General features: G+C 36.8%; 3 protein-coding genes across 3 annotated transcripts in view; all 3 read left to right on the plus strand.

Moving 5' to 3' along the window:
• The window catches only part of capns1b (calpain, small subunit 1 b), a 5,676-nt gene extending 4,389 nt beyond the window's left edge, over positions 1-1,287 (plus strand). Inside the window, exons 8-11 of the mRNA XM_084418358.1 lie at positions 176-254; positions 426-542; positions 645-703; positions 805-1,287. Of these exons, the coding sequence (XP_084274484.1) occupies positions 176-254; positions 426-542; positions 645-703; positions 805-831 (282 nt within the window). The 3' untranslated portion in view covers positions 832-1,287. The remainder of the gene's footprint in view (positions 1-175; positions 255-425; positions 543-644; positions 704-804) is intronic.
• A 236-nt stretch (positions 1,288-1,523) lies between these two features.
• Positions 1,524-8,924, plus strand: LOC311296532 (synaptosomal-associated protein 25). The gene is made up of 8 exons (XM_084418359.1): positions 1,524-1,629; positions 3,361-3,432; positions 4,129-4,170; positions 5,218-5,266; positions 6,194-6,305; positions 6,806-6,940; positions 8,242-8,386; positions 8,482-8,924. Exons 2-8 carry the CDS (start codon positions 3,379-3,381, stop codon positions 8,545-8,547), a joined length of 603 nt encoding a protein of 200 aa, XP_084274485.1. The 5' UTR covers positions 1,524-1,629; positions 3,361-3,378; the 3' UTR covers positions 8,548-8,924.
• A 1,098-nt stretch (positions 8,925-10,022) lies between these two features.
• On the plus strand, positions 10,023-14,361 carry LOC311296797 (uncharacterized protein). The gene is given in 7 exon segments (XM_084418698.1): positions 10,023-10,110; positions 10,112-10,147; positions 10,150-10,159; positions 11,696-11,857; positions 11,983-12,438; positions 12,528-12,578; positions 13,068-14,361. Coding segments are annotated over 7 exon segments (1,293 nt in total). The 5' UTR covers position 10,023; the 3' UTR covers positions 13,559-14,361.
• Positions 14,362-15,812: the final 1,451 nt, after the last annotated feature.

Here is a 15,812-nt window from a genome sequence, read left to right on the forward strand (position 1 = left end):
TTATACAAACTTTATTTTCAGGCAGCTATTTAGTGTCATCTAACTATTATGAAGATTATGATCATGATCATGACAAGTTTGCCACTTAGGATATTTATTAGCTTTCTTGTACATCCAACATATTTCCATTTCCTGTCATAAATGTTTCAGAGCAAACTATTTTTGTTAAATCCAGGGCATTTACAAGACTTTCGATGCCGATCAATCTGGAATGATTGGGTCCGGTGAGCTACCTGGAGCTTTCGGTGAAGCAGGTGAGCAGTGTTGTCAGTTTTGAAAGGCATGCTGAAGTCCTCTATGTGCTTTTTTTTTTATATTGTGGAAAAATACTAGTATATCTACCAGTCCTAATTCACAATAAAGAAGTCAGAGTGGAATAGAATATGTTTTGTTGGGTTTAATTTGTAATTCGTTCCATCCTTTAGGGTTCCCGCTCAATGACCAGCTTTTCCAATTGATCGTTCGGCGATACAGTGATGAACATGGCAACATGGATTTTGATAATTTCATTGGGTGTCTTGTGCGCCTGGATGCCATGTGTCGTACGTTGTCACAATATTTCACAGTCTTTATTCTTTCATCACAGGCTCAGTATATTTTTAGATTCAGCATGACTTGCCTTGCTAATATTTTCTCATTTTCAGGTGCCTTCAAGACGCTTGATAAAGACAACAATGGCACCATTAAAGTCGACATTCAAGAGGTACTGTACATGAACTATAATTGAAGACCACAAGAAACCAACATTTTATGACTTGTACCATGAGTCTGCCAAATTAACTCTCTTTTGTTTCTTGTTCACAGTGGTTGCAGCTGACTATGTACTCCTGAATGAAGACGAATATACTGCACAATGGTTATATTAAGTTGTCAGTTCTTCTTTGTGGTCTGTCTTTGTGTTTTATTAACTGACATAATTATTAGTTTAATTGTTAGCATGACAGCATGATCATACTGTGCCTCTACACTAGATGGCAGCTTTGTTGCGACGCTAGATAGTGTTTGCATGGTGGTGGTCTCTAAAGGTCAGGTTTATGCCACATTTCCATAGTTTATTCCATGCCAATTGTGTCCTTTATATTAATTCCATGACTGGCTCTATAGTTTTATAAAGTGCATTCAACCAAAGGTTAAATACCATGTTCATATGTGTTAGATAATAGCTTTTAACAACATTTCAGAGCCATATTATTTAATCACTGAGGATGTGAATCAGCTGTCATTTTTGCATAGTTATTAAGCTGATGTACAAATAAACGTTATTTGTTCTGAAAACACAAAAGCAAAGCAGCTCTCCACTCATTAGTGTGCAAACACCGGTTGCTCTGAGCAACGCCATCTAACCGCCTCAGTGGGCTGAAATAGAAAATGACTGACAGTTACAATAGCCAATTAAACAGCCCAGCACCAGATATAAATAGAACAACAGCCAATCGTCTTCATAATGGGGGCGTGGCCTCAAGAGTTACCTGGGATGAAGACAACTGCTGCTCGTGCTGAGTAGATGATGCTGAAATCAGATCAATGAGCAAACAGGTGTTGAGCGCGAGTATAGGTGAACAAAACGGGCTTTATCTTTGCGTCATCCTCAGGGGAAATAAAAATTAAGCGTGTATCTGCTGTCATACGGTGAGTTGCATTCTTTTTTTAAACATGTAGTTGAAAAATAAACTTTTAGATCATTTTGGTAATCTAATTTATCATAATAAATGGCATCTCTTAATGTTAGGCTTTATTGTTGCATTGGGATGCTATTTGTTTTGAGGTTGTTATTTTTTTAATTACTCCTATAGTTTATTCTGATATAAATGGTTTATATATATACGTGAAGGCAAACAATTACATAATCATCACAGATTTGATTTGGTTCAAGATTAATCCCTAGATATTCCCTATATATATTATTTGATATATTATCAATTGGCCCTATTATATTAAGGAATTTGCTTCCATAGAAATATCCAGTATATAGAAATATATCATCTGTGTATTATTGTGCATTATAAACATATAAGCTCAATAATGTTATTACTGCTGATTCGGCCAAAAGATGCTATTACTATTTTGCTCATCTTGCTGGAGTTGATAACAATTTCAAACAAATATTTTTTTGGGGGAAAAAACCCTGCTTTGATTTAGTGTCCTTTGCATTTGGACTGAGGTCTTTTGCTAATGAACAGATGAAATCCCCTCATTAAATCCATGCCCACATGCGGCCCATGGCCAAACCAGTCCTGTCAATTATATTTGATAATATTTAGGTCTTATTAATAAATCAATATAGGTTTGTTCTGCCTTCTTGGTATAATGCAATTCGGATCAAATAACAGTAAATTGTTTGTAGACAAATTATGATTAATAATGAAAAACATGAAATTAAAAAGTTGCTCTCAGTTTAGGCTAATGCATCTAACTTGAATCTAATCTAACAATCTTCATTTACAGTTTTGTGTGCATTAACCCATTCAGTGGTCTTCTGATACCATAAAATTAGTTTCTTGCTATTATAACCAGGCTTCTTTTCCTATTTCATAGATGCACATGCTATGATCTATTAGTCCACATATGATCAAAGGTTTCTTACAAGCCATACATCTGCATGTTCATATTGTATAATTCAGATTTTTTTGTGTTGATTGATGTACAGGGCGATTTTATAAATGATTTTCCCCAATTAATATCATAAGACTATAATTAAGTTTATGATGTACTAATTAAAACTACCCACAGAGGTAATAACAGTTTCCTCTGAGGAAATGTGTGTTATATGCTGTGTATGAAAGAAGCTGTTTAAAATGAAAACATTTGTGATGGGTTTTCATTAAACATTTCAAGATCTGTATCACGGGATTGAATGGAAAGTGTTTGTTTTTTATCTTGACCTTTTCTTCATATATTTCCATCTTTGGTTCAAGTTCATATGTCAAATTATTGCACGTATATAGAGACATTGAAGATGTCTCGAAGTAACTTATGCTGCATGCAAATAAGCCTCGTTGTATTGTTTCAAATGCCTATACCGCTGATTTTCTTTAGTCACAAAATAAAGGTGTGAAAGACTTGGTGACAATTTGAACACACCCTCTAAACAGTGAAAGCTCAAGATGTTTAGGTTGGTCGAGATATATAATTTCCCACCCTAATCCTCGGGATGCGTGCTGATTCTGAGATGCACCTAGCAATTAATAAATGATGGTTTTGGTGTTGCACGAGGGGGTCTGATTTTATGCTGTGCTGTTTCTTCTCCGTCGTACCAGACCAATTATTGCTGTCAATCTGAGGCATGCTGAGTTTATAAAGCCTTTGCTCTAAGAATAACCGCATCCCTCGACCTGTCCTCCCCCCTGCTGCATTACTCAGCTGGCTGCCGACTCCACCATGACATCTGAAGTGGAGGAGCTGCAGAGGAGGGCCAATCAAGTGACAGATGAGGTAATTCCAACAACAATGATTAAAGTAGCAAACTTCTACATTGATTTGCATTGATTTGTGTGGATCTTCAGCTGATGGTGTGTGTTTTGCTGTCCTGTTTTGGTGAGGCTGCACAACTGCTTATCAACAGGCCTACAGTGATGACATCAAACATTTTCCGTGTTGCCTTGTTAGGGTTACTACAGGTCTCAGTTATTCCCATGGTACATAGCAACCAGGATGATGATGCTAAACATATTTTATATGCACCTGCAGATTGATTATAATTCCCATTGTGACGTAGCGAGGAAAACATAAATGAAGCCATTATTCATCACCAGATTTTCCACTGGGTGTTATATAATGGATAATGTACAGTTCGCCGGTCTTTATGGCAAAATTAACCCAACAGGGTTCTGACCCAGATTCAGAGTGCTTATTATACACGCATATATTATTGTCTTGCCACTAATAAAAAAGTCTAATACAATATAAAAAACAATTGGCCTATAGCAACAAGTCGAACACTGCAACAATATTACAGTGATATTAAAATACTGTAAAAGTCCCTCAAGTCATTTTCACTACAATCTGACTGCCTATTCAGTCTAATCAGAACTGATACTCCATGGAATCACACTTAATAAACTGGCTGAACTGAGTTTTCAATATGTTCTTTTTAGTCAACATTGTATTTTGAATCTTTACCTCCGACAGTCCCTTGAGATCACCAGAAACTTGAAGCTTCTGTTGGAGGGGGTGAGTCATCATTATTAACAACAGCATTCATAATATGTCTCATAATTGTAATAACCTCATCCTGTGATCAGCAACAGTTGTTGGTGATGATGATGTCATGGTCATAGAGAACATTTCTTATTTTTCCTATTATTTCTTATTTTTCTTATTTTTTTTATTTAACTTGATGTAGCCTACTAAGATAAAAACAGAAATGATTATACTATTATACTACAGGTGCTGGTCATAAAATTAGAATATCATCAAAAAGATGATTTATTTCAAGAATTCAACTTAACAGGTGAAACTAATATAGATTCATTACATGCAAAGTGAGATATTTCAAGCCTTTATTTGTTATAATTTTGATAATTATGGCTTACAGCTTATGAATCACACAAAATCAAAATCCCATAAAATTAGAATATTACATGAAATCAGTAATTACACAATTAGTAATTACGCTGGAACATGAAGTCAGCATCTCCATAAAGCTTGTCTGCTGAAGGAAGCATGAAGTGTCCTGCTCATTTTCAGAGCACTTAATGCTGACTGCCAAAAGGACCAAAACCTGGTTCAATGACCATGGTATATACTGTGTAATTACTGTGTGATTTCATGTAATATTCTAATTTTGATTTCATGGGTTTCATAAGCTGTAAGCCATAATCATCAAAATTATAACAAATAAAGGCTTGAAATATCTCACTTTGCATGTAATGAGTCTATATAATATATTAGTTTCACCTGTTAAGTTGAATTCTTGAAATAAATAAACTTTTTGATGATATTCTAATTTTATGACCAGCACCTGTATATTAAACTACAACAAAACTGTTTTAAAACAGAAATGTAATAATGTGTAATAAATAAGAAATATTTACAATTCTGCAAAAATTGCTGATAGTAAAATATATTATCACCAATATTGCAGAATCGTATCTATCTATATATATTGTACAAAAAAATCAAAAGTGTATATAAAGCTGATTTAGTTTGAAAGAATACTGATGATTTATCTATGCCAATGTGCACTCGTACTGAATTATTTGTGTAATTCTTCAACAGAGTAAAGATGCAGGGATCAGGACGCTTGTAATGCTGGACGAGCAGGGAGGTATAATGAGTTATCTTCATACACGTTGCAATAAAATAGAGATCAAATGTACAGCAGCTAAACAATGAACTAATTACTTGCAAATGCATAATTAGTTGTTCATTAATCCTGTTCCATCTCTATGACAGGTAGCTATTATCTGTATGCTAATGATAACATGTGCAAGATGTGGGGACAATGTGTTCTTCATCTTTTGTTATTTACTCGTCCTTTGCAACATATATATACAGTATACAGCCATATATGTGCATATAGAAATACGTACCCTGTATGTGTTTGTGTGTGCATGCTCGCATATTTCTACCCCTTTCAATTGCCCTTCCTGCTGCCACCCATGCCCTCCCCTATCTCCCCCGCATGGGCAGAACAACTGGACCGCGTAGAAGAGGGCTTGGATCAGATCAACAAGGACATGAAGGAGGCTGAGAAAAATCTCACTGACATGGCCAGGTGTTGTGGTCTGTGCATCTGGCCATGTACAAAGTAGGTCTCCTCCCAGACACCTGAGCCATGGCTGGACTTTGGCAGTCAATGATGTCACCTCTCTGCCCATGCCTCTGTCCCATTGGTTAACCTGTCCTGCTTTGACGTTGCTTCATATTAGTCTTTTTTTGGCTGTTTTGTGAGCAGATGTGAATGCAATTCCCCATGCAAACATTCAAAACGAACCTAAAACGTGTGCCACCCTTGTTCACACAACAAACACAGTGTTGTTTTTTTTGTCACAATCCTAATGTCTTTCAGTCATGTTTAAGTTCATATGTCTGTTTTGCTTGTCGTTTTGAGCTAGAGCTGCCATAGTCGTTTAGTTGTTTGTGGGTGTGTGGCGCGTCTTGCTGAGACATCTGTTGTTGTGTTTTTTATCTTGTCTCCATACTTTAACCACTGAAACTCCCATACTCTGTGATCCTACCTTCCGTCATCCAGAGCAACTGGAACGGATTGAGGAAGGGCTGGACCAGATCAACCAGGACATGAGGGAAGCTGAGAAAAACCTTACAGATCTGGGCAAATGCTGCGGTCTGTGCGGCTGTGATAAGTATGTGATGTTTGGAGGGGCTCGGCTTCTAGTATGCTTGCATGAAAACTTGGCATACCTCATTTGTGTCATTTTGTGCCAGTGGTTGCTTGTGTGAACTCAAGAAATCACAGTAAACTGGTTGGATACATACACCTTTGTGTATGTGTGTGTGTGTGTGTGTGTGTGTGTGTGTGTGTGTGTGTGTGTGTGTGTGTGTGTGTATAACACTGTGAAAGGAATAATACCATTAAAAATTGACCCGTCTTTACAATTGAACTCATGAAACTTATGACTTAAACTACATAAGTATATACTGACCAACTCCAACCAAATAATATGTACTGTGATTTTTGTGTGGTTCATTCAAAACAGATGCAACACCAACTAACTGTGTCATCAGAGTCAGCTTTGAATCCTACTCAAAGAATTTAGGCAATTATTATGCTCAAGGTATAGGTTTTGGACAACAGAAATTACTAATTTAGGTAACTTTGTGTCTTTCTCATGGTTTCTCTCAGATTAAAGGACTTTGAAGCAAGTGGGGCATATAAGAAGGTGTGGGGTAATAATCAAGATGGGGTGGTGTCTAGCCAGCCCTCTCGAGTTGTGGATGAGAGAGAGAAGATGACCATGAGTGGTGGATATATTAGAAGGTGCCAGGACTTTTGACATTACCATTTCTTTCTCAAATATATAAATAAGCAGTTTGGTGGATATACTGTAGGCCTACTTATAATTGATGGATATACTGAGAAGTTTTTCCTTTGAATTTCCCACGTACAGACAACACCATTTTCAAAACGATCCACATTCACACGGATCCACGAAAACAACTAAAAACGCTGTATTCTGCTCTGCTGCCAGGCCATTAGATGGCGATGAAACACTAGAGACTGAACACGTAATACGCATGTGCATGACGTCATCGTCTTCAGAGATTCGCGTTTTTGTTGTATACACGGAGACCATTTTCAAAAAGTTTGAAAAAAGTTTGCGTTTTCAGGCACCCAAAACACTGTTGTCGTGTAAATAAACGGCCAAACCGCATTAAAAGTTTTACGTTTTCAGTTGAAAACGGTGTCGTGTAAACAGCCCCTTAAATACAGGAGACAAAGGAGACAAACAAAGGTAATTAAACACGACCAGCTGAACAGAATGACTAATCAAATGAGTAACAATGGCAACTAATAACGAACTCAGGCTGGCAAGAAAAGGCAAAGACAGAAAACAAAATCAAACAGAACGTAACTGTGACACTACGGCCCCTTCCGGAAAGGCTAGCCAGCCTTGATGGAGACCCACGTCAACCCGACTTTTATTTCCAACCAAAATGCAACCCCTGCAACCAAAATCATCCCCTGACTGACGTTACTACTACAAGGACCTTGACAGAAATTTTGTGGAGTAAAAAGTACAATATTTCAAATGTAGTAAAGTTAAAGTAAAAAGTTTCCAGAAAAAATAATACTCAAGTACAGATACTCAAAAAGTGTACTTAAGTAGGCTCCTACAGTACCCAAGTAAATGTACTTTGTTACTGTCCACCTCTGATAAACATGATGCTTATTGTGGTTCTTCTAGACTAAATGAATTATATCTTATGTTTAACCACTATCTACATAAGAGCCAGCGGCAAATTCCTGAAGGACTGGCCGAGATAAAGCTGTTATCTGTGGGAACATGAGCGTTTAACGGCCACTGATGGCCTGGAGCTCGCATCTGAGAAAGCGTTTAAACAGATTGTAAAATAGGTGCTGTGTTTATGAGTCACATATTTTAGGTCTAAAAATCTCTTAAAACTACAGTGAGTGATAGAACAACAGTAGTATTTTTTTTAAATATTGCGGATTTGCCCGACTGCCATGACAGTCGCCGCAAGCGGAGGGGATAGTATAGTGATCAACAGTGAGTTGACAGTATGTCTTTGACTATTTGTGTGCGATCTGTTTGACAGAGTGACAAACGATGGGAGGGAGGATGAAATGGAGGAAAACTTGGCCCAGGTTGGCAGTATCCTTGGCAACCTCAGAAACATGGCACTTGACATGGGCAATGAAATCGACACTCAGAATGTCCAGATTGAACGCATACAGAGCAAGGTCAGTGTTTGGAAAGGGTTCAGAGACGTCTGTTATACAAAGAGCAGCTGAACCTATATTAACCATTCTTTGTTCTTTGATTCTGTGTTTTGCAGGCCATGGTCAATGAATCCCGCATCAATGAGGCCAATCAGAGGGCCACAAAGCTAATATCAAGATAAAAACATGGGATTTTCCTTTGTTAAACATGTTTACAGTCTTCTGTAGGAAAATGTGCACACAAAATGACTATTTATGGAACTTGGATGACTGCCTACTGATATGACAGTAAATTATTCATATTGTTATGTTCCGACAACATAGCTTTATTTTATAGAAAATGAAATGAATGTTAATATACTGTAACTAGTCTTGTGATTTAAACATGCATTGTACATAAAATGTTTTAGACTGCTAACTTGTTTTTTAAGCCTCCAGAACACTTGTCATGGTGATAACAGCTCACTAATCATCAGACTGTCTTAAAGTTGTATTGGTAAATGTTATGTCTTTGTTTACTTTGAGTAACTTTTTAAAAATAAATAAATCCATAAATCCAAATTTGTAGGGTGCTTTTCCTAATGGACACACATTGTTTCGGCTAAATATGGGCCACTTGCTTAGGTTCCCCAAAAAGCCTGCTTAGTTCAAGAGCCTTTATGATTTTTTTTTCCTTCTGTGATAGGTATTGGCAGCCTCAGTCACCATTCACTGAGATTTTATCCTTTTATATACAATGAAACTGGTTACTTAGTCTCTAACATTATCCTAACTAATCTCCTTCTATGATCCACGGAAGAAAGAAAGTAATGTTGGTTCGGAAAACAAATTTTCATTTTAGGGCGAACTATCCCTTTAAGCCGTTAGAAAAATCTCAACGTGGCTTTTTTTCAGACTCATGCTGGCATATTTGAGGAACTCTCACTACACCCACCTACCGGTTGCTGCAGGCAATTACAATGCCACTCCCCATGTCCCCATGTCTGAGAAAGAACCTCAAGATGGTGGCGTGTTATTGCATGGCCACATCATCAGTGAACTGTTTTAATAATGGTATTTTTTTTAAACAAACACTCAGATATTGAATTTCATTTTCTTGCCTTCCAAACTTCTGCTTAGATATGCATATGATACTCAATGAGTCCATTGATTACGACCTGAGGACCACAGAAGAAAGACAAAAGAGATGCAACACAATTTAATGTGTCTAATTTAATCTCTTCAGATGTACTAAGGCCTAAATTAATTCCAGTATTTCTTACTAGGAAGAATGGCCCCTTCTGATGTGCATTTATCAAATGATATGTCTTTAAATTATGTCAAACCTATGTCTTTAAATATTTGATTAATATCAGACAAGGAAATCACAATTTTTATATATTTCCTTTTTTATATATATAACTGTTAGAGCGTCGTATATAGCCTCGAAAGTTACTGAACAGCCTATATCAGAGGGGAGGGGGGAGTGGGGGAAAGCGTACAAAATCCACAAATATTTTACGCGATATATTCAACTTGTATGTGTATAAAATGCAACTTAAATTTACGTTTATTTAATTGTGAGTTGCACATTCACATGCTTAGACTGGGCCACAGGGTGTTCGTGTGTAGTTAGGAATGTTTCCACACAGTCAGGCACAGGGCAGGATTACTATAGAATGTTGGCGAACTATCGTTGTGGAGGGGGAAAAACACGTAGAGCTGAGTCTGCGCGACGCAGGGGATCACTGCCTACGAAGTTTATCGGGCAAGACTACACCGACAAATCCTAGGACACATTCGACCACACTGTAGGTAATTACCACCCAATCTATCACTAATATCAATAGCAAGAAAGTTTATCGCCGTTCCGATGTACGCAGTTTAGATTTGACGCTAAATTCGTTCGTAAATACGTCTACGAAATGCGTGCGTAGTCCATTTTCCTTCTCGGCAGGCTAGCGACAAACAAAATACAAATCCGTTTGCGTTTTCTGGACGAATGTTTGCTTATTACGAAAATGGAATCTATCTTTACGTGTACGAGCGAATACTGTACGCGAGATATTTCAGATATGGCAGATTTGAACGCTCGAGAGACACGCCGTGTGTCCGTGATGGCGTTCGCTCGATTCTCTCTGTTCCTATTGCTCTCTGACGATTAGGCAGGACAACAACAAAGAAGCAGGAAGCATATGGGCACACCGGCGAGGCGGTGTGAGATCACGCCGCAATTAGTCGTAACAGTTAATTTAAAGTAAAAGGATCCTAGAAAAAAATGTGGATCTGTGCTTTTCCGAATAATCTCTGTCTGTGGCTGTTCTGTCTTTTTAAAGAGCAGAACACAAGCAGCAGTCATCACATTATTAATCAGAGGGAAAGTAAATCGTCATATACACACACACACACATATATAAATGTACTGTCTCTCTGAATTTAGTATGATGATTGTTGCTTGTCTTGTGTTTTAAAGGACAGATATTAAATTATATATAAATGTACTGTCTCTCTGAATTTAGTATGATGATTGTTGCTTGTGTTGTGTGTTTTAAAGGACAGATATTAAATTATATATTACATTAATGTGATGTAGACGTGTGTGTACATGTATGTATACATGTATATAGTGTGTGTGTGTGTGTGTGTGTGTGTGTATATATATATACATTTTTATTTCTGTGATGCAAAGCTGAATTTTCATCAGCCATTACTCCAGTCTTCAGTGAAATCATTCTAATATACTGATTTATTATACAGTCATTTTTTTCCTTTCTATTTTTGAAAGAAGTTAATACTTTTACTCAGCAAGGATGTGTTAAATTGATAAAAAGTGCTAGTAAATATTTATATTGTTCGAAACAGTTTCTATTTTGAATAAATGCTGTTCTTTTTAACATCAAATCAGCATATTACAATGATTTCTGAAGGATCATGTGACACTGAAGACTGGAGTAATGCTGAAAATTCAGTTTTGCATCATTTGCATAAATTATATTTTAAAGTATAATAAAATAGAAAAGCGTTATTTTAAATTGTAATGATATTTCACAATATTACAGTTTTTTTAATCAAGTAAATGCAGGCTTGAGAGCATATATATATATATATATATATATATATATATATACACACACACACACACACACACACACACACACAGTGCAATGAAATAAGAACAGGTTAGTTGTATTTAAGGCAGGTTGAAGAGGATGAATGAGTTAAATGATGCTGCTTTTGGATGAATAATAATTGGATTTATTTTATTTATTATTTCAGCCATATAATTCATGGAAACCTTCTGATAGATGCTGTCTAGAAGCCCTGTTTGATTTGGTTTGTGATTGGTAACAGCGAAAGTTTTCGAAGGAGGAAGGATGTCGGAATTTCTGCCATACCCTTACAGAGGGCCAGGAGGTGCTTTGATGCGCTTTAAGAAAAGGAAGTCACGGTTCACATTCCAGGAGGTTGAACTGCTGCTCAGCGAGGTGCAGAAAAAACGGCATATTCTAGTTGGTAAGACATAGCTTTTTATTTTTGCATCACATAGTGCAATAGGACCTGACAGCGATTTGAAAGTATGTAAATTATGCTTTGCATACATGATGGATTCTAGTTAAATGAACTCATGTCTTCAACAGGAAAGTTCAACAGGGGCATTTCGAAGGATCTAAAAAACCGCACTTGGGCGGATCTGACAGCGCGTATCAATGAGGTCAGCGAGTGTCACAGAGAAATTATCGAAGTCATCAAGAAATGGGCAGACCTCAAATGCGACACCAAACGGAGGGTGGCTGCCATGAGGGCATCGGGAGCCACGGCTACCCAAATCGCACAAGAGCTGTCACCCATAGAAACCATGGTACACCAGATCCTTCAGATGTCTAACCCTAACAAAAATGTGAGCAGTTTGGCAATTGATGACCAAATGGATGACGAAGACGAAGACATTCCAGGTCTCTCTGAGATACCACATAGCTCCTCACAGATGGCAAATGGCAGGCCTCATTCGTTTGGTTTACCAATGCCGCCTCCTTTCCACACTAGTATCCCAAGCAAAGGAGATATGGTGCTTCCCACACACATGATGTTTAGCGGTGAGTTCCTTTTTTAGTGAGTAATTACGAGGTTATTCATTACTAAGTGTTTAAATAATAAGTTGGTCATTTTGTTTTTGTAATGATAGATTCAGCAGTGCCTCTTATAGACCTCCAGACTGACACGTCAGAAAAGGAAGGTAAGTAATAATGCAGAGCTACTTGCCATACGTCTTAAAAATGTATAAAAAATGCAGTTCGTACATAAAGTGAAATACTTCTACGATGAGCAGGTTTTTAATTGAAAAACTTTTATTGACCATGTGGTGCAATTCCCTAAAAACATGATGAATTTTTATTTATAAATATATTATGTTTGGGAAAAAAAAGAAATTGAAATATTTTTTTAAACTTTTTTTGGGGAAAAAATGTATTACATTAAAAAAAATGTTCTTGTTTATTGTAGATAAATAATGTCAGGTCTTGGTCATCGTATATGTTTTTCATGTCTAAGGGAAAAAGAAATATTGTTAAAAAAATAAATAATTTTTTGGGGGGGGAAATTGTGCATTGTGAACAGCATTATCCTGTACACTCTTTTTGGTACTTGATGTTTTGCACATCCAAATAAAAAAACTGTTTCTATTTTAATGCTTATATTAGCATAAACATGTTTCTGTTCCTTCCAGGTGGTAACATGCAGTTTATTGAAACAGGAAACCAACCAAATCAGAATCCTGTTGTTATCCCTGGATTCCTTAGCCGTCCCATTGCTGAGAAGAACCAAGTTCGAGAAAAACCTAATCACAACACATTTAACGGGCCTTCATCTGCCAGGACCTCGACATTTATTGTACCTTCTGGGGCCGCCTCATCATCGCGTTCAGCTCCTGTTCGAATCCCTCCCCAACCTGCTTCCGTGGAGCCCCGCAGTCTGCAGGAACGTTTATCCCAGAGTGCCTCACTCAGCCTGCAGGAACAGCAGGGCACCACACTGCTGATAGGGTCGCTGTCTCGCTCGCTGGAGTCGCTTGCGGAGTCAGTGCAGAAATTGGTCCACACCCAACAGCAGTATTCACGTGACACCTTACAACTGCAGCGTGAAACACTCCACGTCCTACGTGACTTCTCCTCCAACGCCTTGACTCTCCTGCAGGACAAGTTCAACGGACATCCATAGAACACCGCAACGCTATCGACTGCTACAACTGGGAGCAAGTTACATAAGCAGTGAATGCTAATAGCACAGAAAATACAATAAGCTGAGGATATTGTGACACTAGAGTATATGGCAATCTTTAAATATCTTATATATTGAGCTACAGAGCTGACAGGACTAAAACGTTTTCCCTGTTTATAACATAATAACCAAAATGAGAAGCATTGTGAGCTGAAATAGGTTCTTTGTAGAGTTCCTCATATATACTGAATGATATTTTCAGTAGATGACTGGGTCTCATAGACTGTTTGGACCAATTATGTGCTGTTATACAGGTAATATAAGAGGCAAAATGTATTTAAAAATTGACTGGTAATTTAAGATAATTATATTTGTGGTGCTTTTTAACATATTGCGAAGTGGCCATGAAGTTGGGTGGTTTTAATTAATGTAATCTGATTTTACAGTCTTCTTTATTTGGGTTTGTTATTCTGAAATTCTTTTAAATCAGTTTCTGGCTCAAGCATTGCTTGACAGACCTGCTGTAAATGTTTTAATCGGTTAGCCAATGTGCATTATCTGTTATTAGTAGTTTCTCTTCACTTGAATTTCCAAAGACTCCTTAGTGTGTGTTTTTTTTTTTTTTTTTTTTTCTCCAGATGCGATTTTGAATTGTGATTGAAGGCACATTATCTTAGCTGTAGCTCCTATGGACCTGTGTTTGAACTCCCAGAAATGAAAAGTCAGCACACTGTTAAAAGATGTCTCCTACTTTAAAACCCAGTGTCAAATATGGAAAATAAAATAATTTGAAATATTACTTTAAAAATCAGCATTGTGTTTTGCTCCTTCCGATTAAGTGTGACAGGTAATCAGGAAAAGTGGGAAAATGGGTTTTGGCTACCATATGTAATTTTATTTGATTTGTGCTATACACAAAAAGTATTCTCGTCGCTTGATAAACTTAAGGTTGAGCCACTGTAGTCACTTGGACTAGTTTAACGATGTCTTTTCTGGGCCGGCAGATGCAATTACCTAGCAGCCTATGAAGGAGTGAGACAGCGCTCAGATTTCATCAAAAAATATATTAATTTGTGTTCCGAAGATGAACGAAAGTCTCACGGGGTTGGAAAAACATGAGGGTGAGTAATTACTGACAGAATTTTCATTTTTGGGTGAACTAACCCTTTAATAGTGTAATGTTTTACTCTAGGTGGCAGTGCAGGGGCACCAAAGAGTCTTAAACCGCCACTGATTGTAGTCCGTTACTTATTCCAAATTACATGACAAAAATTGTAGTTGGGAACGTAATCTAATTCCACATTTAATGTAATCTGATTACTTTTTGATTACTTTTGACCTACCTCGTTTATAACATTGAACTGCAGGGGGTTCGAGAGTTTAATGAAAATCTAATAATTAAATAAATCAAAGAAATTTAAAATTTCAATAAAAATGCCATCCAAAGACAGCAATAGGCCTACATGCAATTTCATAAAACTAGAGGACTTTCTGAATGATTTTCTTTTTTAGAAAGGAAAATTTAAAACATGAAAGGGAGAATCAATAAATTGTAATTGATTTACTGCCATTCTGTGAATAATATGTAATCAATAAAAAAGTAACTGTAGTCTGATTATGCATATTCTTATATATTCCTATAATAGAGAGAGCATCTATTATATGAATATCTTATATATTCATATAAGAATGCGTAATATTACTTTTTTGAATCTGATTATACAATCCAGATTACATCAAGTTACCCAGCACTGGGTGGGATGTCTGAATATTAAATATTTTAATAGATTTGCGAAGTTGATAACTGTGGGAAAGTGTCATCAGTCTGTGAAAAGGGTCCATCAACATTGTTTTTTTTTATTATTTAACATGTTAAATTCAACAGTGAAAGCTTTATAAAGTGAGAGGAAGGTTATTTATATAATCTACTTTGTCAACAGATGAAAAAAAAGAAAAAAAAGTTGCTTATGAGATTTTGACTAAACCTACTAGGCCTACTCTTGAATCTGAACTCTCAACACTGGTTTCTCACAAAGGAATGCGAAAATGTCCACTAGATGTCACTGTTGCACTTTTGTTACCACGTGTAGGAGAACAAGTGGGGGGAGAAATCAATTTACAAATGGACAAATAGACCATTAAAATGCTTTTTTATAAATATATTTAACATCAATTAAGTAATGATTATTAAGAGATATAGTAAGATATGATAGGAATATTAAGAAAAGGCCCTCCTGACTGAAACTGCCATCTT

The sequence above is a fragment of the Rutilus rutilus genome, assembly GCF_951802725.1.
Source record: "Rutilus rutilus genome assembly, chromosome: 9".
Classification (NCBI taxonomy): domain Eukaryota; kingdom Metazoa; phylum Chordata; class Actinopteri; order Cypriniformes; family Leuciscidae; genus Rutilus; species Rutilus rutilus.